Below are 24,850 nucleotides of genomic sequence, written 5' to 3'. Positions count from 1 at the left end.
TGCGGTGGGAGTCACATTTTTGCTTTGGGGGGTTGGTGGATGACCTAGGGGTCGCATGGTTTTGTTGGCTGACGCCCGTTGGGTTGGTATAGCCTCTGCCCGGGTCCTTCCACCACCTCCCAGAGGAAGTAGAGGGATTCATCACTCCTTGATTCATCATCCGGAATGACATACATGTTTGGAGGGTGGGGGGTTTGGGTCGGATGGTTGGCCCTGGTTCTCACCACAATGTTGTATTTAAGTTTATGTTCGTTATCATAGCATTTGGGTTAGGGCCGGGTAGGTCTGGGGCGCGAGCTTTGCGCCTCCCTCTGACCCCGTCCAGTGTAATATGCCCTGGGCGGCGTCAGACGTCTGTCTGCAACTTTCGCGGACAGGTAACTTTTGCTTGTCTCATGGTCTGGGCCTAGGCGGGCCTGGCCCGGACCTGGGGGGGGGGAGGGGGCTCCCCTGGCTTACATGCCTCAGGGGCCTCTGGGTTGGTCTTCCTCTTCCCCGTCTCTTTCTCTTCTTCTTTGCCTTTCTCTCTCTTATCTGTCTGCTTTCTCTTCAGATGCTGGAGTGGACTCTGTCTCCTCTTCAGATGGTGGGTGGACTGCTGTGATGGTGCTCCGATTCCTCCGACTTCCCGAACTCCTCGGAACTTCAGGTGGGTCCTTCATTGGCGTTATAGCTCCTCTCTGGATTTATGGCGGTTAGTAAACCATCTCTGGCTTCTCTAAAAATTGCATCGCACAATGTTCAGGGGATGAATTCCCCAGTTAAGAGACGGAAATATTTTCAACATGCACACTCCCAAAAATTTGAAGTGCTCCTGCTCCAGGAAACCCACTTCCCTGATACTTATTTGCCTAAATTCATACACTCCAAATTTCCACAGTTCTTCCTGGCTAACGCAGCTAATAAGACAAAAGGGGTTGGCATTTTCTTTTCTAAACACTTGGGCTTCTCCCCCACATCAGAAGTTAGAGACCCGGAAGGGAGATACATTCTGGTGTCAGGGACAATGGAGGGGATTTCCTACACGTTTGTGTCCTACTATGCCCCCAATCAGGGACAGGCTGGGTAGGTTTTTCACCAGAATGTGGGCGAAGCTTGAACTGTATTTAACGGGTACCTTGATAGTTGGGGGTGACTCCAACACGTCTTTTGATAAGATGTTGGACAAGTCCAGCCCTAGGGTCTTGGGGCCACCCAAACGTGGTCTCACCATCGCTAAGCAACTTAACTCACTGGGTCTGATAGACATATGGCGGGAACTCAACCCTTCCTCCAGGGAATACACACATTTCTCTGCCCCTCATGGCACATTTGCCAGGATTGACCACATTTTCTTGTCATCGGCTGAGGTCCCTCTGGCCGTTAAAGCGAATATTAGGGAATCACCTCTTTCGGATCACTCCTTGGTCATCTTGGACCTCCTGTCCCCTAGATCACGGGATGGGGTGCGCAGGTGGCGTCTGAACGAATCTTTGCTCAGTAATCCCTCTCTCTGCAATATGCTGGAAAAAGACATTACTGAATACTTTCATTTGAACGCTCAAAGCGGGGTCTCACCAGAAACCGTGTGGGCTGCTCATAAGGCTGTCATGCGGGGTAAGCTTATCCAGCTGGCGGCGAAACTTAAGCGGGAAAATCAAATTGATATAGCTAAACTGGAGAAGGAATTCCGGGAAGTGTCTAGGGCACATAAGAAAAAACCAACTCTAGCGTCGTGACAGTGTTTGGAAGCGGGTCGTCTGGCCCTGAACATGGCTCTTACCACCCGGGCAGAGAAAAGTTTACGTTGGTCCTATGCACAGTTCTATTACCAAACCGACAAAATAGGACCCCGGCTAGCTGCTAAACTTTCCCCCAGGCCCAGATCCTATGCTTTTCCCAAAATTAAGACTTCGGATGGATCCATGACTCAGAACCCACAAAAAATTATGACCGCTTTTTACAAATTCTTCTCTCAGTTGTACACTCCTAGTGAGGGAGCGACCATCCAGGGCAGGACGGCCTTCCTGGATGGCCTGGCATTACCTAGTATTTCCGAGGCTCATATGAAATCCATGGAATCCCCCATCTCGGAGCTAGAAATCTTAGAGGTAATTAAGCATTTGAAAAAAGGTTCGGCCCCCGGGCCTGATGGGTTTTCCTCGGGTTATTATAAAGCGTTTGGTCCAGTGCTTGCCCCGCATTTGGCGCGTTTTTTTTTAATTCCCTTAGGCAGGGACAGCAATTAGAGGCTTCGGCCAATACCGCATACATTTCGGTTATCCCGAAGCCGGGCAAGGATACTTCTGACGTTAAAAATTATAGACCAATCTCACTGATTAATAACGATTTAAAAATTATGACGAAAATATTGGCCAATAGGTTGGCGGATTTTATAGGCCGCTATATTCACAAAGATCAGGTGGGGTTCATGCCGGGGAGGCAGGGACCTGACCAGATCCGAAGGGCTGTGGACATCATTTCTCTTCTGGGGGCCCCCTGGGATGGAGGGAGACCCCAACAGGGTTTCCTCCTTTCCTTGGACCTCCAGAAGGCCTTTGACACGGTTGAATGGCCGTATGTGTTTGATGTCTTGAGCAGGTGGGGTTTTGGCCCCTCTTTCCTAAACGCCTTAAGAGCCCTCTACTCTTCTCCTATTGCGCACGTGAAACTGCAGGGCCACTATTCGGATGCGTTTCCGATACACAGGGGGACCAGACAGGGCTGTCCACTGTCCCCCCTCATTTTTGCGGTGGTCATCGAAATGCTGGCTATAGCAATCAGAAGCCATCCTGATATTAAAGGGATTTCGTGCGGGGGTAGAGAACACAAGTGCGCATTGTTCGCTGATGACCTTCTTCTTTTCCTCTCGAGACCGCTCATTACTAGTCCCAATCTTCTCCGACTGTTGGATGAGTTTGGGAAAATCTCAGGCCTCCAGGTAAATCTCTCTAAGTCAATAGCCTTGAACGTCAGTCTCCCGCAATCAATGTTGCAGACCCTCCGGGAAAATTTTCCGTTCTCCTGGGCCACCACCTCTATCCCGTACCTGGGGGTCAATTTGACCGCCTCCATCTCCTCTTTGTACCAAGCCAACTACCCGCCTCTGTTCGCTAAATTGTCTACCGATATGGAACTTTGGGCCAGAGGGAACATTTCCTGGTTGGGAAGAGTTCATTCTGTTAAAATGAACCTTCTCCCCAGGATATTGTACCTTTTTAGATCACTCCCGATACAGGTAACTAAAGGGAAATTGCAGAGTCTTCAATCCAAGATGGTTCAGTTTATTTGGGGCACCAGAGGTCCCCGACTCCCGCGGAGGGTCCTCTTCAGAAGCCACTTACAGGGGGGCCTAGGGGTCCCCCTGCTTTGGAGATACTACCAGGCAGCCCAACTGGCACAATTCTCGGTGGTATATGCTATGGGGGGCAGACCGGATTGGGTTGATATGGAACGACAATCGGTCCCTAATCACACCATAGATTACTTGGTTTGGGCTCCTCCAAGTAGGAGACCTCCTGTATTGGCACCTTCCCTCTCTCACTCATTAGCGCTGTGGGATAGACTATATACACATCCTACACTTATCTCGGCTCACAAACCCCTGACACATATTTTTAACAATCCGGACTTTGTTCCGGGACTAAACATAAGGGCTTTTCGATGGTGGACCAACAAGGGACTATTCAGGATAGGACACTTCCTCTCACCTCAGGGCCCCTTGTCAGTCGCACACTATACGAGTAAGCTTGATATGCCTTCCTCAGAAAAATTTAGGTTGCACCAGATTAGACATTTCCTTTCATCTATGGTCGCAGGTTCAGATGTTGAACCCCGGGCCACTTCATATGAATGCTGGTGTGCACAAGCTCAAGTCCAGAGGGGAGGTATTTCGTTGATTTACAGGGCTTTGATCGACTCACCTGACAAGCCCGGTTACGCCCTTTCCTGGGAAAGGGATCTGGAGCTATCGTGGGAACCGGACACCTGGAACTCCATTTTCCGGAGGGCTTTTAAAGGTATCTTGAATATGTCTCTAGTTGAAGCTAATGTTAAGATTATTACGCGTTGGTACCTTGTTCCCACCCGTCTAGCCAGAATGTACCCGGGGACTGATCCTCTTTGCTTTCGCGAGTGCGGACATCAGGGTTCCTTGCTCCATATTTGGTGGGAATGCCCGCGTATCCGTAGTTTTTGGAATAAATTGTTTAGTCTGATCCGCAAAGTTACTGGGCTTCCGGCTCCCAGGACCCCGGAAGTAGCACTGCTTCTTGGCTCTGGTGTAAAAGGGCCTAGAACCAGTTTGAAGCTCATGCATTTCATGTTGTTGGGGGGGAAGCTTACCTTGGCTCGGGCTTGGAAGTCCCCCTCGGTCTCAATGGGGGCGACCAAACGCAAAATCTCTTGGATCATGACCCAGGAGAAGATGGTCAGCATCTTCCGTGACAAGCAAGCGGAATTTGAAGCAGTATGGGAACCCTGGCGTCTGTACATCTCACCTCCCTCATCCTAATTGTCTGTGTTTTGTATTTTCTCCACCCGATCCCTTCTTGCATCCACTCCAGCATCTCCATCCTTTCTCCTATCCCCTTTCTCTTCTTGTGTTCTTTCCTTCTTTTCCTTTCCTTTTCTTCCTTTCGGATATTCCATACTTCCTCCTTTCTTGTGGCTTATAGGGTATCTACCTCTCTCAGGACCTATATCTTCAGAGGGTGATTATATGCAACCCCAGTTCATAAGATTCAGGGGGGGGGGGTTCCCATTCCTGGTTTACAGAGGGCGTTTGTAACTTACATGGAGGTCCACGGTTATATTTTTCTGTGCTTTGCTTGCGGGCTGGGATTCTGTTCTGATCCTCAGACGTTTTAGTAATACTGTTTTAGTAACCATGCCTATCTCGTATTGCATTGTTGCCATTGTTATCATTACAAAGTCCCTTCCCGAGTGGGCTCTGTATATGACACATTGTATACCTTTCTTATGCAATATTTCCTGAGATTGTATGTTATTAATCTACATATGTCTTACAAAATAAAAAACTTTTGCAAGTAAATACTCATGGTGGATGGGAACTCTTAAAGTGTAGCAGTTGATAAAACTAAATTTGATATTGAATTTGACCCGGCACCAGATAGTTTAAGTAATCATTAAACAAAAATAGGGTTCCAATGTTCCCTGTCCATATGGCAAACACGTAAACCACCCACTACAGTGGTACATAAACAACATGTTGTTATAAATGAAAGAATTTTCAATCATATCCATAAAAGTGTTTGTGTATGGGGGAACGACATTGGAACCCATCGCTGTTCCTCTCAGTTGTAAAAATTAAGTATCTTTAAATAAAAAATATTTTTTTTTCAAGTACAATCTTTAATAGTTTCAATAGGAAGGTAATCTGTGAGCTATCGTACAATCTGGAATGGGTCAAGAGACGACGACATGCCTAAATCCTCAAATTGTGAGGAATAACCGTGTACAAACTGGATGTGGATATGAAATGGATGCTTTGTTTTTCCTGCGTAAAATGCACTGCAGGTGTATGTCATTAGGTAGACTACACTGGTCGTGGGGCTAATCACATCAAAATGAGGTTTGAAACGTTCAACACTAAGGAGCACACACGCCTTGTGCATTCCTTTACTAATGGGCATTCAGGACATCCACGGCATTTAAAAGTACCACATGGACGTTACTCTTCTATTGGTGTTTCAATGTCACACCAATCTATCTTTTAAGGACCTACTTTGTCTATTTACCACTTTGGAGAATGGTTTCACATATTTACCTACAATGTCGTCTGTGCCCAAGAAATACCAAAATATGGAAATAGCCTCTCTGATTTCATTATGATGATAAGAATAGGTGGTGATAAGCCTAACTGTATCTCCTGACCCCGATCTGATATCCTTTGAATAAAAGTTCAGAATGTGAGCATTCACATGCCTTGTGATAGGCTATGTTTAGACATTAGTGATCCGGTAACATGTCAGAATCTTCTTGATGAGATGGAAGAGAGATTACACAGAGAAGTTACTCTTTAGAGTTAGTAGAGAAAGAATGGATGATGTTAGCATGTTCTAAAAGAAAAACATTTGAGCAGGGAAGAATTCCCTTTGTGTCTTAGTTTCACCCCTTTTCTTTTTGTTTACACAGTATCATCAGTGCCCACCCTGAAACACTGATAAAAAGGATTCCATATGGACAGTACCTCCTTATTAAATGCAATTGTTCAAGTCCTCAGGACTTTGAAAAAGAGGCCTTAGCCCTTAGAGACCACATATTAATGTGTGGATATAGTAAGAAATGTCTAAAAAAAAAAAAGCCTATCACAAGGCATGTGAACGCCCACATTCTGTACTTTGATTTAAATGTAGGATATCAGATCGGGGGTCAGAAGATTCAGTTAAGCTTATTACCACCAACTCTTATCATCATAATGAAATTAGAGAGGCTGTTTCCAAATTTGCAAATCTCTTGAGCACAGATGGCATTGTGTGCAAATATGTGAAACCATTTCCCAAACTGGTATATAGACAAAGTAGGTCCTTAAAAGATGGATTGGTGCATAGCAATATGATTGAGACACCAATAGAAGAGCAAGGTCCATAGGGTACTTTTAAATGTGGCAGATGTCCTAAATGCCCATTCATAAGGGAATGCACAAGGTGTGCGCTCCCTATTTGTGAATGTTTCAAACCTTGTTTTCACGTAAATTGCGCCACATTAGTTGCATAGTTATATAGTCCTAACACAATCTCTGTCCTAGGGTGACAACACTGTTCAGTACGGTTGTCAATCTAGGACAAGAAGTATACTAACAGCAGGATTACTAGGCTAAAATATAGTAAGGGGAAAAAATAAAACGAATGCAGCCACCACCTCTAAAAATAGGTAAGCTGCAATACCATCAATTTATTTTCTTGGATTTAGATAAACTTTAAACCCAGGACAGCCCTCCATATGCTCCCTATTTTATTTTGCCTTATCTATCCTATTTGTGATTTTTTTTTTGTTTTTTGTTTTTTATTTTCCTTCAGTTTCACCACAAATTTTCCCTAACTTTTTATTATTGTTCTTCTTTCTGTACTTCCTACTTTGACGGGGCTTGAGAAGAAACTTGCATTCTGATCAGTTTGCCTTGAGTTCCAAAGAACTTTATACCAAAAGTTGCTGAAGCGCATTTGTGCTTACAGTGCCAAATTAAAAGTTCCTCATCTATTCCGTTTTTAAAACCAATAATAGCATCTGTCAAAATGAAGTTGGTTTCCGGGATAATTTTAGTTCTCTAGTAACAAACATAACGGTAGTAAGTGTCTCAGTTGCTCTTGCAAGCAGAGGCAGAGCATCCTGCAGGTTCTTTTCATTTGAACGCACAGCAGCAACTTCCTATGACACAAGCAGGAATGGCAGCAGGATTTAACCTTTTATCTATTTTAAAAGATCAATAGGAAGCATCATTTCAGCAAGAGGTTTTCTTTTCCTATTTACAAAGAGCGAGTAGAATATCTTAACCAGTGCAGTGAAAGAATGAAGCACACACTACATAGCATTTAATTTTTAGTGTCACCCTCTTGCTTTTCTTCACTTTAAAGAGTCAGTGAATGTGACAGCACTTTTGGAAATGGCAAATGAGACTGATTTATCATATACCGCAGCCTATATTACAGTGGAAGCTGTGATTGGAATAGCAGCTGTCTTGGGCAACGTCCTGGTCATCTGGGCAGTGAAACTAAACTCAAGCCTTCAGAACACAACTTTTTTCTTTATTGTCTCTTTGGCATTTGCTGATCTTGCCGTCGGAGTCCTGGTCATGCCCCTGGCCATTATAGTTAGCCTCGGAATGAAGTTACCTTTTTACAGCTGTTTGTTTATGTGCTGTCTCATGATTATATTAACCAATGCATCCATCCTATCTCTACTGGCAGTTTCTATTGACAGATACCTGAGAATTAAAATACCCACTAGGTAAGTTATTTTATCGAACTATTTTGATCCTATTTTGTATTTATTTTATTTCATTTTGGGAATATATATCCTATTTAGTCATTTCGGATGCAATATCAAGATCCTGCAGACTCTCAGGATAGCTGTCCACCAATATCTCTCGTACACGCAGACAGTTACCTGAGAGCAGGAAGATCAATGAACTTGGAGAGTGCTCAACAGCACCATTGCAGTTCATTGAGAGCTAAAAACCATCTGCTGCTATAGAATATGATAGTTGTTGTCTATTCCTTCGCATGAAACTGTGAATGCGTGATGCGGCCATGTTTGCAGAGCCGCTGTTTTCAAATGACACAGGGAGGGGGATTGGGGGAGGAAACCAAACATGTTACACCTTTAATACGGGTGTAACATGTTACATGTTCAGAAAGGTGAACTTAGCCTTTAAATTGTCCCCTTGCAGGTTGATGTCATAATGAGTTAGTATGCGTTGCGTATGACAAATTTACCTTTAAACAGAGCCCTCCAGCGTTGCGCTGTTACTGCTGCCAGGTCTCCCACTTTTACCTGGTCTTATTTGCAAGTTTACACTCTACGACTGTTTGAATGGCTGGGATGCAATGACCTCACTCCTGAGCATATGCATGGGAGTCATCATCACGGCACGGCGCTCTGTAGTCACAGCACACTCAGTGTCATTGTGCATGCCCAGTGATGTAATCAGCTAGAGCTGATGTAAGTATCTCCTAAACAGCCTAAGTTTAGGAGATTTTCACGTGCCTACTTCCTATGTAGGTATACCTTTTAAATCTGAGTCTACTACTGCTTTCATACATTCATATCAAATAAAACTGCCTTCATATGTCCTAAGTTTACTTTACAATTAGGTGAATAACCTAGTATTGTGTAGCATATGCAATTCATAAGAACACAATGCCTAATAATTGTTCCATAAAGGTTTTTTGAGAATACATAAATATGTTGATAAACTATTTTTATCCTACTGTTAACGACTTTACCACCGGAGGATTTTGCTGTCTTCCGTCCAGGCCACTTTTTGCGATTCGGCGCTGTGCGACTTCAACTGACAATTGCGCGGTCGTGCGACACCGTACCCAAACGAAATTTACGTCCTTTTTTTCCCACAAACAGAGCTTTCTTTTGGTGGTATTTGATCACCTGTGCGATTTTTACTTTTTGCGCTATAAACAAAAAAAGAGCGTTTATTTTGAAAAAATAACAATATTTTTAACATTTTTTTATATGAAATTCCCCCCAAAAAAGATGTAAAAACCAATTTTTTTAAAAATTTTTGGCCAATTTGTTTTATGCTACATATGTTTGGTAAAAAAAATCGCAATAAGCGTATTTTGATTGGTTTGCGCAAAAGTTATTGCGTTTACTAACAAAGGGAAAGATTTCTGTCATTTTTGGTGTTTTTTTTTTAACGCGTAATGGCGGCGATCTGCGATTTTTTTTGCGGGACTGCGACATTGCGGCGGACAGATCGGACCCTTGACTGACATTTTTGACACTTTTGGGGGTACCAGTGACATTACTGCAGTAATCAGTGCTATAAATATGCACTGTTACTGTAAAAATGACACTGGCAGGGAAGGGGTTAATTTTATTGGAGAGGGAGGGGTTAATGTATGCCTGGTGCTTACTGACGTGTAGGGGGGGAGGTGACTGTGTGAGTCATGGACAGATCGGATGTCCAGCTATGCTGAACAGTCCGATCTGTCACTCCCTGTCACTATGGAGATCCGCCCGCTGTGTTTACACACAGCGGGCGGATCTCCAGACTCGATCCCCGACGATCGGGTAAGAGCAGCGGCGATCGCCGCTGCTCCTCCCCTGGCCCGACTCCCGCTGTGAATGAAAACAGTGGGAGCGAGCCTCCGGCGGCGCGCAAGCACCGCCCAGAAGGGGGAGTGTCCAACGACGTTAATACTACGTGGCTGGACGATAACGAACCACTCTGCCGCAGTAGTATTACTGTGAGCGGTTGTAGAGTGGTTAACATATTCTCACGTAGTTAGAAAATATGTGTGTTATCCCAGGCTAAACACACAGTCTGGAAACAGAAACTATTGTCAACACACAGTGGAATGTTGTGTCTAAATTCCCTGTGATCAAGGCCGCCATCAGGGAGAGACAGCCTATACAAATGTAGGGGACCCAGGCATCCTGGGGGGCCTGGGAGTGGGGCCCTAGTGTTCCCAGCGGCTTCTTCTAGTTTTGATGTATGGTCGCTCTGTTCGGGATTTCCTCCCATATCAGTGATGGCCTTTTGGTTAGGCGATGTGCATGTGCGGTAATTCTCCTTTCATGTACTGTTGATAGTGGGGCCGAGTGGCGTCACAGACTGGCATCATCCCCACCACCACTGATCCCATCCACCACTGCTGCCACTGATCCCGTCCAGGGGCATAACTACAGGGGACACATGTGAAACCTGGTCCCATGCTCTATTGGGCGGATGCGGCCCCCTATACACCTGGATAGGGGGAGTGGTAGGGGCAGCATATAGAGGAACCGATCACTCCATTTACCTCCTGCAGCCGCTAATTGCTCGCTTCTCCTCCTCTCCCTCCTGCAGGAATTCAGCGGCCAGGTGGTAAGGCCCAGGCCTAAAGCTGTGTATGGGGCCCTAAAATTTCTGATGGCTGCCCTGCCTGTGATCACACAGCAGACATGGAGATGAAAGAACAATGAAGCTGTAGTTATTGCCATCAGACCCCAAGAATACCACAAAATTAGAAAAACTTTCAGAGCAGAGTTTAAATGCACTTGATAATCTGGCATAGCTTCACAACCATAGCTTTTCCACTTGATTCATTTATCCTGCAAGTGCAGGACCAGAGCAGGACAATCTTCATATATTTGACACATACTGTATAAAGTGGGTTGCTTTAAAAAGGCAAATAGGGGGTTTACTTTGTAAGGGAAGTTTCCCCAGAGCTTAGTAAATGGTTGTGAAATTTTACTTTGAAAACAACACTCTATCATGTTCAAGGTAAAAAATGTATTTTTGCATGCACATGATTGAATGATGGAAATAGCAGTGCTTCACTAAGCTCTGGGGAAAATTCCCTTGCAAAGTGAACAGCCTATTTGCCTTTAGTAAATCAACTCCATAGTTTCTGTGATTTTTCTGCTCCTTTTTGTTACAACTTTTTTTTCCTTTCAAGTCAACTGGTCTCGTAGATGAGGAAATCAGGCACATTCAGAAGGAAACCATCCATCCTGAGCTTTGGTTCCATACACTACAGCTTGACAGCCAGCATCCTAATGCATACGTGCATGGTTCACATCTATAGTGGATCATCCAAAGCCCATACATTCACCACTCTCCATATTCTTTAGGACTCTACTCAAGACACCTGCACTTTTCTTACTAGAACTATTCCAGCACCTATGCAAAATTATCTTAATGACGCAGCCTTTCAGTGATGCCACTCAATGAAAACAAATCTAAATCCTCAAACAAAATGTTATACATTTCAGCTTACCTGTCCTTAGATGTGCTATTTACATTGGCTGCTTCAGCTCCGGAACCTTTACTCCCCTTCATAACCAGGCCCTTTTTTGCGATACGGCACTGCGTTATTTTAACTGACAATTGCACAGTCATGTGATACTGTACCCAAATAGAATTATTGTCCTTTTTCCCCATAAATAGAGCATTCTTTTGGTGTTATTTGATCACCTCTGCATTATTTTTGCTCTATAAACAAAAAAAAAGAACGACAATTTTGAAAAAAAAAAAAAAAACTATTTTTTTACTTTCTGCTATAAAACATACCCAGTAAAAAAAATGTAAAAAATTGAATTTCTTCATCAATTTAGGCCAATATGTATTCTGCTACAGGTTTTTTTTTTAAAAATACCAATAAGCATATATTGACTGGTTTGCGCAAAAGTTATAGTGTCTACAAACTATTGGATATTTTTATGGAATTTTCTTTTTTTTTACTAGTAATGGCGGCGATCAGCAACTCATAATAGCGGCACTGCAACATTGTGGTGGACAAATCGGACACTAAAGCCCCGTACACACGTACCGATTGTCGGCCGTAAATATTCGGCCGCCGAACGATCAGCCGATTGTCGGCTTGTTAGTATGATGCTTCCGACAACCGACAGGGACTTTTCGGCCGAACAGAATCGGGTGTGCAGGCTATAAAATTTTTGTTGGCCGTCACCAGAACGGCCGATTGTTCGCCAGTCAGTACAGAATTCGGCCGACAAACAGCAGATTAGCAAGACTGGGCATGCTCAGAAAAGAAAAAACACACAGAAAGTTAACCATCACATGACATCACTTCTGCAGTCGGCTGTTGTTGGCCGACAAAATTCGTGTGCAGTCTTTAGCACTTTTCAGCCGACAGGACAGCACCGGACAAAAGACGGCCGATCGTTCGGCCGACATCCGTGTGTATGGGGCTTAAGTGACACTTTTTCTACTTTTTTGGGGACCAGTGACATTATTACAATGATTAGTACTAAAAAATATGCACTGTCACTGTAATAATGACACTGGCAGGGAAGGGGTTAACATCAGGGGCAATCAGAGGGTTAAATGTGTCCCTGCTAACTGCTTGCTAACTGTGGGGGATGTGCTTCAACTGTGGGAAGACAGAGATCCGTATTCCTACTTAGCAGAAACACAGGATCTTTGTCTTCCCTACTAACAGAACAGCAATCTGCCTTGCTTACATAGGCAGACCACTGTTCTGCCTCTGTCAGGAACGATTGGTGAGTCCCGGGAGACATTGGGTTCGCCGGATCCGCTGATTGGCTCCCGCTGTGTCCAATCACCTGTATGTGATTTTGTACACAGGGGCCGCCACCCCCCCATTAAATGTACATGGGGCGATCGGCAAGAGGTTAGTTTCCTTTTTTTCTAGCTTTTCTATTAATTTGCACCTAGTAATGTTGCGTATACAGGCAGTCCCTGAGTTACAAACAAGATAGGTTCTGTATTTTTGTTCTTGAGTTGAATTTGTATGGAAGTTAGAACAAGTACATTTGTAACGATAGCCAATAAAAAAAAAATATTGCCGTTTTTTTGGATAGCATAAGGAAGGGTTAACACCCCTGTAACTTTGTTTTTCTGTCTCTGTCCCTGGTCAGAAGATGTTACCTCACTTTCAGTCCCTATGACAATTAGATTTTGAAAATTTTGGGTTGTTGTGGAAGCAAGGATTGGTGATAAATCTTCAGTGGAGACACCTTTTTCCTATGATAATTCTTACAGAAGTGAATTTCCCTTCCTAGGGGGAGATTTCTCCTCACTTCCTGTTGTCTCCCTCCGTTTGTAATGCTGGCAATAAACTATATGAAAAATCGTTCGAAAATCTATCATTTGGACAGTTCCTTTGTTTTTCCGTCCAGTTATTGGGCACAAATCGAAAATCGATTGTGAAGTTTTTGAGACAGAAAATCAAAGGAAAAGTTTGGAAAAATTTTCGAATGGACAATAAATTGAAAGGTAATGAGTTTCTCGCCCATTAAAATATGAACTGTTGGCACTGTACATATCCAAAAGCAAAAAAACAAACGAGAGACTGATTATTTTATGTCCATTGAACAATTTATCGCTCAAAATTCAGACATTACATGATGGCAATATCATTTGCTTTTACAACTTCATTTTTTTTTTAAACAAATTTTATTGCAATTTTCTAAACATACATAGGTATGAACAGACATCAGAGAATCTGGGGGTCCCCCAGGGTAAGTCAAAAGTACAAAACAATAACAAACTAGACGTCATTATCAGTAACCGGGGGGGGGGGGGGGTTGTTCATTGGTAATAAAACGCATTCAATATAAATGCATTTTCTGAAAGATTAGTATGAGTCGTATGTAAATCAGATGTTTGTAACTCGGGGACTGCCTGTTAACAAACTTCCTGTATCTGAGCGGCTGCAATCCCTTGTTATCTATGGAGGAGATCAAGGTTGCCACACTTCTGCCTTTATGCATCTCTATAATATGGAGGCATGATGCGAGCAGTAGTTTGTAAAAGAGAGATAAAACTGTTTATGCTGTCTTTTCAGCTCACCATAAAACCGTATTACTGGGAAGATTAAATGGTATTTTTTGCACTTGCTAAAAATATTCTTAGTCTAAAAAAACTGATGCAGCCACCACATCTAAGGACTAGTAAGCTGCAGTATATAATACATTTTTGTTTTTGTGTTTAACCACTTGCCGACTGCCTAACGACGATTTACGTCGGCAGTCAGCCCCTCACAGGCAAAGTGACGTAGGTCTACCTCGCTAGCCTGTGAGGCTCTAGGGAGTGAGCGCGCGCCGCTGGAGGCGCACTCCCGCTCGCTCACAGACCCCCACGCGCGAGTGACCGGCGGACCCGATGTCCGCTGGTCACTCGCGATCCTCGGTTACACCGGGAGAAAGGCAGGCGGCTAATGTAAACAAAGCTGCCTGTCATTCTCCCCTGTGTAACAGCACAGATCATACGGTCCTGCTATGTAGGACCGTTGATCTCTGCTGTTACACACACAGCCACATCCAATCACAGTTAGAATCACGCCCCTAGGGACACACTAAACCCCTCCCTGTCAAATAAAGTTAACCCCTTCCCTGCCAGTGTCATTTTTACAGTAACAGTGCATATGTATAGCACTGATTACTGTAGTAATGTCACTGGTACCCCCAAAAGTGTCAAAAATGTCAGTCAAGGGTCCGATTTGTCCGCCGCAATGTCGCAGTCCCGCAAAAAAAAAATCGCAGATCGCCTCCATTACTCGTTAAAAAAAAAAACAATAAAAATGACAAAAATCTTTCCCTTAGTTAGTAAACGCAATAACTTTTGCGCAAACCAATCAAAATACGCTTTTTGCATTTTTTTTACCAAACATATGTAGCAAAAAACAAATTGGCCTAAAATGTTAAAAAAATTTGATTTTTACATTTTTTTTGGGGGGGGATTTCATATAAAAAATGTGAAAAATATTGTTATTTTTGCAAAATTGTCGCTCTTTTTTTGTTTATAGCGCATGATCAAAAAATCACACAGGTGATCAAATACCACCAAAAGAAAGCTCTGTTTATGAGAAAAAAAGGACGTAAATTTCATTTGGGTACAGTGTCGCACGACCGCGCAATTGTCGGTTAAATTCACGCAGTGCCCAATCGCAAAATAGGCCCTGGTCATGAAGGGGGTAAAATCTTCCGGGGCTTAAGTGGTTAAACACACTTTAAAATATCTATTTTAAAAAACCTGCGATATTACTAAGCAGTGCTGGTGCATTATGGGATTGATTTAATAAAGGCAATTAGACTGTGCACTTTGCAAAGTGTAGTTGCACTCTGCAAGAGCAGTTGCTCCAGAGCTTAATAAATGAGCATCCAATCATGTGCAAGCAAAACAGCTGTTTTTTTTTTTTTTAATTTTCCTTACACTTGGTTGTGTATTCTTAGCAAAGTGAAGCTTTACCTCATTTACTAAGCTCTGGAGCAATTGCACTTTGCAAAGTGCACAGTCTTTTTTTTTTTAAATCAACCGCTATGTGAGTTAGTCAAAATTGACTTGAACTGCTTTTTGCTGTGGCATTTGGACTAGAAACCTTAGAGAAAACCCACATACGTCCTTTTTTATTTAGGCATTTGATACAGCTTTGCTGTGTCTGTCCTGTATCCTGCTGACTCTAGTTATAACTAGGGATAAGCAAACCAGGAGCGGTTCAAGTGAGGTTCAGCGACTCCAGCAAGAAAACAGCAAACCCCAAACTTAGCAGAAAACTCTACATAAGTCTTTGAAAGGAGAATATTAAAATGTTATTTCTATTATTTTATTAATATCTAATTTAAAGGATAATAGGCAAGGAATTAACATAGGGATAGAGCTTCAAGAACTTGCATTTTAAGGGGTCTCCCCCTCCCCTCTTTTTAATTCAGCAGAAAATTCCTGTACATCAGGTTTTCCATCACACAGGATACATAGGAAAGAACAGTCTCCTGGCTACTTTGGTTCTCTCAGATCAAGCAGTCTGTCTCCACATAAACTGTAAAAAGTCCCGGCTGTTTCGATTACTTAGACTTTTAGGGCAGGCCATATACTAGTAATATTTTTCATTTTAAGAACTTTATTTATTATATCTTTTTATGTGACAACACTGAAGAAATTACATTTTGCTACAATGTAAAGTAGTAAGTGTACAGCTTGCATAACAGAGAAAATTTGCTGTCCCCTCAAAATAACTCAACACACAGCCATTAATGTCTAAACCGCTGGCATCAAAACTGAGTACACCCCTAAGTTAAAATGTCCAAATTAGGCCCAAAGTGTCAATATTATGTGTGGCCACCATTATTTTCCAGCACTGCCTTATCCCTCTTGGCATGGAGCTCATCGGTGCTTCACAGGTTGCCACTGGAGTCCTCTACCACTCCCCCATGACGACATCACAGGGCTGGTGGATGTTAGATACCTTGCGCTCCTCCACCTTCTGTTTGAGTATGCCCCACAGATGCTCAATATATTTTAGGTCTGGAGACATGCTTGGGCAGTCCATCCCCTTTACCCTCAGCTTCTTTAGCAAGGCAGTGGTCCTCTTGGAGGTGTGTTTGGGGTTGTTATGTTGGAATACTGCACTGCGGCCTAGAATCTGAAGGAAGGGGATTATGCTCTGCTTCAGTATGTCACAGTACATGTTGGCATTCATGGTTCCCTCAATGAACTGTAGCTCCCTAGTGCTGGCAGCACTCATGCAGCCCCAGACCATGACACTCCCACCACCATGCTTGTCTGTAGGCAAGACACACTTGTCTTTGTACTCCTCACCTATTTGCTGCCACATACGCTTGACACCATCTGAACCAAATAAGTTTATCTTGGTCTTATCAGACCACAGGACATGGTTCCAGTAATTCATGTCCTTAATCTGCTTGTCTTCAGCAAACTGTTTGCGGGCTTTCTTGTTCATCATCTTTAGAAGAGACTTTTTTTCTGGGATGACAGCCATGCAGCAATGCTGGCAGCCCTCATACATTTATTTCCCAAAGACAACCTCTGGGTATGATGCTGTGCATGTGCACTCAACTCCTTTGGTCGACCATGGCGAGGCCTGTTCTGAGTGGAACCTGTGCTGTTAAATCGCTGTATGGTCTTGGCCACCTTGCTGCAACTCAGTATCAGGGTCTTGGCAATCTTCTTAAAGCCTAGGCCATCTTTATGTAGAGTAACCATTCTTTTTTTCAGATCTTCAGAAAGTTTCTTGCCATGAGGTGCCATGTTAAACTTCCAGTGACCAGTATGAGAGAGTGAGAGCGATAACACCAAATTTAACACACCAGCTCCCCATTCACGCCTGAGACTTTGTAACACTAATGAGTTACATGACACCAGGGAGGGAAAATGGCTAATTGGCCCCAATTTAGACATTTTGACCTAGGAGGGTACTCACTTTTGTTGCCAGCAGTTTAGACATTAATGGCTGTGTGTTAAGTTATTTTGAGGGGACAACAAATTTACACTGTTATACAAGCTGTACACTCACTACTTTACATTGTAGCAAAGTGTCATTTCTTCAGCATTGTCACATGAAAAGATATAATAAAATATTTACAAAAATGTGAGGGGTGTACTCACTTTTGTGAGATACTGTATGTGCATACTGCAATCTGTGGCATTGTATTGGTTTAATTTACCACTAACCAATCTGATGTTTGCTCTTTGATACTGAACTTTAGTTGTGTGTAGAGTATCTACATTTGTGCTCTCAGTAGCAGTGCTGTATCCATTTGCTAAGCCTAATGTGGCAACGGGGCTGAGGTTGTTCTCAGAGCCTAGGCAGAAGAACAGAGAACCCAATCTACCAAGATGCTCCTGTGGATGTAGCAATACATAAATATAATGTAAATCTTGAAATAAAAGCAAGCACTTTATCTGCGCTGATTTCATCCTTCAACAACTTGACATGCCGAAATGCCTCAATGATGTGTTGGCAGTCTGGCAGATGGTTTCAAGACACACAACCTCCTTGTAGCTCACCACTGCAAGCAGGTGGTCTACATGGTAAAAGATATACTCCAATTTGGTGTATATCCCTTGCGCCTATGGTGGTCCTATTTTAGGGGGGGGGGTTGGGTAAAGGGTGGGTGGAGGAGTGGTGATAGCAGCTGCTATAGGATAGATAATAATTGAAAGAGGGAAAACCCCAAAATAGTGGGATTTATTATAGCGCTTGCTGGTACTGCTCAGGGATGGGCAATTTCTTGTCTATACCCCGGATAGTGGAATTTAGGCAATCAAAGTGGTATAAATATATATATATATAAATTAAATTATGTGTGTAGCATGTGACTGTGTCATAGTATTATTCACAATTGATATTTTATAAATAGGTCACACAAAAAAAATATTTCACAGTAAAATGATTCACAATAAAGGATTCACAATAAAAGCCTAGTTTGTCATAAAGTGCATATTAGTGCCAAAAATTGTGCCAAGGAATGTCCAAATAAACAGTTCATAGGTGACTTTGGTGCATGAATAGAAAACTTCAGTGCCAGGTAAGGTAAAGTGCAGGTGCTTAGTGCTGAGTCCTCCAGTAGTCCAACTGCTGGTACTTGGGCGTGACTTTTATGGATTAATGGGGGATATGCACTCACCAGATGTAGTGGGTCTTAAATACCGTATGGTAAAAAGACCTTTAGGGCTTTATGGCCTCCTGGGCCTGGAAGGTAACTGCTGGGCCTTGTAGTCCCCTGCGGTCCGGGATCCCTCTCCTGGATAGCCTCGATCCTCAGGGTCCGGTTTAGGGAAAAATAAAGTGCTCCAGATAGTGCAGTACCGTTAAAAAGTAGCCTTTATTAGGTAATGCTATTGCGCAGTACAAAAAAAGTTTAAAATTAGGATTGCGCCTGCTACAGATGGTGCCTGTGAGTGGAGAGCGGTAACTACCGGCTTGCGTTCCCCCAGGCTCCCGGAGCGTGCAGCGTGCGTTCCACCTAAAGGTGGAATACATGAATTTTTGTGACGCTTCATATAAGCCTATACATTTACCCTTGTTGAACTCCTAAAAAGTGCAGTTACATATTAGCAGCTCATCAGTCTTCTATCCATGGAAATACAATCCATATTTCTGGCCCAGGACTGGTATCATTTGGGAACAAAAAACTGTCCAATTTGCATTGGGCAGGATTGGGTTTACTCCAATTGGAGTTGATCTTCAAGGCTCATTTGTGTCTGTTAAAACAATTAGTTATTTGTGACCTTGTACATCCTGTTTGACTGTAATAAATGGTACTACATTATTACAAAGTTGTATCTTATTCACCTAATGTGCATAAATATGTAGATCATTTCTCGGCAGTATAGACACAGTTGCCAGTTACATTACATAAAGCATATCCTCTTTGTGGAAAATGTTAGTTGGATATTTCATAATATGTTACATGTATTGTAACTTTTCAAATGTTCATGCTGCCTATTTCAACCAAAGGCTAGATTCCGAATGCCCTCAACTATGTTGAAAAGAAATACATATTTTTTAATGCTCGTGTCTTTGTGGCCTTTTATGTCACTCAGAACAAAAACTTGGATCCTGTGATGGCAAGTCAAAATTTTGTGGAGAACCATTGTCATGAAAAAAAATATATACTTTTATTGTAAAACTAAAAACAACAAAAAAAAAAAACAGTAATACCTCTTTGATTAATTTTATAACCTCTCTGGGAAACAAACAGATTCCCCTATCCACACAAAAAAGGTGGATGGAGGAATATCATCTTTCGGGACATTTTATGTGGCACAACCTGCTGTCAGAATATACTAATTGGCAGCTGCAACTGCTGATCAATGAAAACTTTTGCTACATGCCCCTTGGATGGAAGTCAATAAGACTTATGTCAAGCGGCAGAGTCCAGACGCTGATCAAAATTTGACCACCCCCATTTTGACATGAGATGCACTGTGACTTAGCCCAGCTGTGCTGAGTAGGGATGAGTCAAAAGTACCCGAGTTTGGCTTGGTTTGGGAGAGTGGGAGTGGAATCATTAAAATCAATTTTGACCATTTTCAAGGATAATAAGGGATTTTCAAAAAAAGGGCAAGGGGAGCACAGCAACATTCTGGGCATTAACCAATGCAAGAAACCATTTTTGGAAATTACATTCAGTGGGGAGCAGTTATTTTAATAACATTTAACATAAAAGATTAAAATGCAAAAGTCCTTTAAATAACATGCTTGGAAGATGCCTTAAACCTGCCAGCACATCTGTAGCATGTTCATTTGGGAAAAAATGAACAGGCATAGTGAAGCCTGCTAACATTTAAGTCCTTTTATTTAAAATATGTTAGAAGTACCTTCAATAGGGCACAAATGAGTCAAAAACAAGCAGACTGACAGCTCATGAGAAAGGAATGTCGTGAGTAATGGCTAAGCAAGCATAACAGCCAAATTCTGATGCGTTTCATCATCAGTGATGTCTTCCCAGGGGCAGGCCAAACCTCAGATACCTTAATCCTTATTTCTTACAAAAAAACTGGATTCTCAAGGAGCAGGTGGCATTATATATGTGTACTCTAGGGGCGACCCTGACAAGTTTTTTTCTAGTGTCCAATCACCGGAAGGTAGCCTGCATATAACCCACGGTCTATGACCCTGAATCCTGTACTCCAAAATAAGGAAATTACAGATAATGTACAGGTAAGTCAAAATTCCTATTTTTAATTGTTCAATACCAGGCTAGGCTGGTCCATGATGACCTGGGCTCAGAAAATGTTAAATGATGCTGAACATCAAACTGAGAAAGACACAAAATAAAAAAGTCAAACACCGTCAAAAAAGCAGGCAGTGGAAATCTGTGGACTGAAATGAATAATGCAGCAAATCTGTTTTTTTTTTTTATCTTTTAAGACCCTTCCACACTTGTGCGACTTGTCCTGGGGACTGCAAAGTCATATGACAAGGCATACCCCATGCTTTCCAATGAGTACCATTCATATCTGTGTGACTTCAAGTCGCAGCGACTTCAAACTAGCGATTGCTCTACTTTGGTCCGACTTTGATATGACCTCAAGATTACACAGCCATTGCTTCAAGTCATGTCACAGCTGTGCGACTTTCAGGTTGTACAAGTGTGAAAGGGGCCTTAGGCTTCGTTCACATATACTGTATGTGTTTTGAACCGCATCAGAACGCGTAACATATGAACCAAACCAGCTTTCAATGGGGCCGGTTCACATACAGTATATGTGGGCCGGTTGTGGTGCACATTTTAAAAGGGTCATGTGTGTTTTTCAGTTTTGTTCGTGTATATTTTCAGTGTCAAATTTGCACCTGAACAACTGAAAGGAAACCGCACCGGACTCATCACAGAAACCGGTCCTGCATGTGTGTGAATGAAGCCTTAACCACTTAAGCCCCAGGTCTATTTTTTACACTGTTTGTTTACAAGTTAAAATTAGTATTTGCTAGAAAACTACTTAGAACCCCCAAACATTATATATATTTTTTTAGCAATTTTTTTTTTCCTATTTATTTATTTATTTATTTTAATTTTAATACAGGTTTTTTAAAAAAAAAAATCTGATCACTTTTATTGGTGTCACAAGCAATGTAAACATCCCTTGTGACAGCAATATGCAGTGACAGGTACTCTTTAAGGAGGGATCGGGGTCTAAAAGACCCTAGACCCCTCCACTACACTTCCATGTATTCAAAATGCCAAAAACTGCATTTTTGAATACATTCATTTTTTGAAACTGCCGCCTTTAGCAGCCGAGTAACCCGGAAGTGACGTCATGGACGCCGCCTCCGAGGTATGTCATCAGAGACCCGATCGAAGCAGCATCCGGCTTAGATCGGGACTCCATCCATGGTTGTTCAGGTCTCCCGGTGGGACGGGAGACCCGGGCAAAGACGCGAAAGGCGGCGGTGGGGGGGGGGCGTCCCCTCCCGCTCGCTGGGGTAACAATTGAGTGGCTCCCGAGCCGCATCCGTCATTACTGCCGGAAAGCCAACCGTCGGGTCTATACAACGGTACTGGGATGATGCCTCTAGCTAGAGGCATCATCCCGGTACAACCACTTAAAGTGAGCCGACATAGGTCTACATCAGTTTGCGTTAAGTGGTTAATGAGCTGTTAATTTTTATCTTTATCCTGATGAGCAGTATCAGCCTTGGACAGCATCAAGCTTTTCTCTATATAGGTATCTTAAAGCAGAGTTCCAGCCAAATACTGTAGCTGCTGACATTTAATATAAGGACACTTACCTGTCCAGGGATCCCACAATGTTGGCACTCCAAGGCGATCCGTTTATCGGATCCGGGTGCAGGTGCCGTCATATTCACTAAGAGAAACAGGAAGTGAAGCCTTGCGGCTTCACAGCCTATTTCCTACTGTGCATGCGCAAGACATTCTGCACTTCCTGGACCTATCTGTCTCCCAGAAGACAGCAGGGCCAGGAGGAGGGGCCGGAAATGTTGTAGATCGCTGCAATCGTTATGCGGTTATCTTACCCGGGAGTGGAAACGGTTACCTGGTTTTGACAGGTATCCACTTTCCTCTACCCTGGAAAGGTGCCAAATGTGGCAGCGGAGGGAGGGACCAGACCAATCTAGACCAATCTATTAACGTTCTATGAAGAAGTGAGCTGCCATCTAGATAAAGTAAGGCCTGTGGGTGTAGTGCATCTGGATTTTCAAAAGGCATTTGATACAGTTCTCCACAAATGTTTATCTTTCAAAATGAGGTCTGTCAGCATTGACCATAGGGTGAGTACCTGTATTGAAAACTGGCTACAAGGGTGGGTCTAAAGGATGCTGATAAATAGCAAGTACTCAGAGTATTCTGGTGTGGTAAGTGGGGCCCCCCCAAGGATCTGTCCTGGGACCAATTCTGTTTAATACAGTATATGCAAAAATGATATAGAGGGTGGGATAAACAGCTCAATCTCAATATTTGCGGATGATACAAGGTTAAACAGGGCAATAAACTCAGTGCAGGATGTGGAAAACTTACAAGAAGACCTAAATAAAATAATGGGGTGGGCAACTACATGGCAAATGAGGTTTAATGTTGAAAATTGTAAAGTAATGTATTTGGTGACCAAAAATACAAGCGCGATAAACTAAATAATATTTAAAACCTGTGCTAAATGAATGGTGAATTTTTAGTGATATAAATATATAAATTTACCTAAATCGTATATGTGGAATAAATGTTGCAGCTGCTGTTCACCACGTAAATACTCAGACAAAAACTTAATACCAAAAGACAGCGCTTGCAATATTAGCAATGATAAAACTCTCAATTATATATATAAGTGTTGCAAAAATATATAAATATATAGATAATAGAAAAGTGCACTAGTGCTTAAATAAAATAATACAATAATTAATGCATTAATCTAAAAAATGCAATGGTGCTAGAAATAGTCCAATAACGTGTGCAATTGGTTTGGTAAAAGGTGCTTGAAGTGCTGCGATCAAAAGTGCTGGGGTGCTCCAAACCGCAATCAGTGCAAAGTGTCTTTGGGACCCTACTCACCAGAAGCGATGGTCCCTCATTAAGGGTCAGATGGGCTTTTGATACAAATTCACAGGAAATCTCCTCCAGGTATATTTCTCTGGGCAGCTCAAAGGAAATGAATATTCACATAGTGAAGTCCGTATAAAATGATTTTATTCCCACATGATAATATTACTTACAGAATCTTTTAAAAGGCACGCATGAAAAGAGGAATCAGTCCCGCAGACCGATAACAGTGCGTTCCACGGACACCAGAAAGTGACGTAATTGGTTCTTCCACAACCGGAAATTCGTTGACGCGTTTTGCCCCACCTCCCAGGGCGTTATCAAATACAAAAGCAAGTTACTCGGTAGGAGCAGAATCTCTGGGGAAATCTAGGATTGAAAAGGACCGGGGGGTCCTAGTAGATGACAGACTCAGCAATGGTATGCAATGCCAAGCTGCTAAAAGCAAAGCCAACGGATATTGGCATGCATTAAAAAAGGGATTCACTCCAGAGATAAAACAATAATTGTCCTACTCTACAAGACTCTGGTCCGGCCTCATCTTAAGTATGCCGTTCATGGGCACCAGTCCTTAGGAAGGATGTGCTGGAACTGGAGAGAGTCCAGAGAAGGGCAACAAAGCTAATAAACGGACTAAAGGATCTCAACTATGGGGAAAGACTACAAGCATTGAACCTATTCTCTCTGGAGAGGAGACGCTTGAGAGGGGATATGATAGCAATGTACAAATTGTGTACCGGTGACCATAGTATAGGGAATAAACTTTTCAGTGAAAGGGAATATAAAAAGGCCAGCAGCCATTCGCTGAAATTGGAAGAGAAGCAGTTTAACCTTAAACTGTGCAGAGGGTTCTTTACTGTCAGAGCAGTGGTATCAGCAGGGAGCATTGATAGTTTAAAAAACAGTTAGATGGGCACCTTAAAGATCACAACATACAGGGGTATACAATGTACTATTGACATAAACACAGGCACACTCACATACCACAGGTTGAACTGGATGGACTGTTGAACTGGCGCAAACACACAAGCAGTCAGAGTGCACATACCAATAGAGCACACACAAATAGAATATACAGACAGAGTACAGATAGAGGAGAGTACAGACCATCCATTCCTCCTCCTCCTGTCTCACAAACAAAATAACAAGAATTCCGCCACTTCTGGTTTCAGTTATTTGTTTACTGGCCGTTACTGGCCAGGCAACCATTGGATCAAACCAGTCTCAGTTTGAGCAGATGCTTTTGAGGGCAGAGGAGAGATCAGAGGTCTGATAGACCCCAGATCTCTACATAAAAAGTACCTCTAACTGCTCATGTTGCAACGGACAGGTTCATCTCTTGTGATAACAATTATGTTGAATCAGAAACATTAAATAGTGTAAAATGATACATTAAAAAAAAATA

General features: G+C 42.7%; 1 protein-coding gene across 1 annotated transcript in view; it reads left to right on the top strand.

Moving 5' to 3' along the window:
- Positions 1-7,255: 7,255 nt before the first annotated feature.
- Positions 7,256-24,850, top strand: part of LOC309545615 (adenosine receptor A3-like) — a 36,622-nt gene continuing 19,027 nt past the window's right edge. The window contains exon 1 of the mRNA XM_082244865.1: positions 7,256-7,947. Within this exon, the coding sequence (XP_082100991.1) occupies positions 7,604-7,947 (344 nt within the window). The 5' untranslated portion in view covers positions 7,256-7,603. The remainder of the gene's footprint in view (positions 7,948-24,850) is intronic.

This window comes from Pelophylax lessonae (genome assembly GCF_965119305.1).
Source record: "Pelophylax lessonae genome assembly, chromosome: 2".
Lineage (NCBI taxonomy): Eukaryota > Metazoa > Chordata > Amphibia > Anura > Ranidae > Pelophylax > Pelophylax lessonae.
This window is presented reverse-complemented; position numbering and strand designations above follow the sequence as displayed.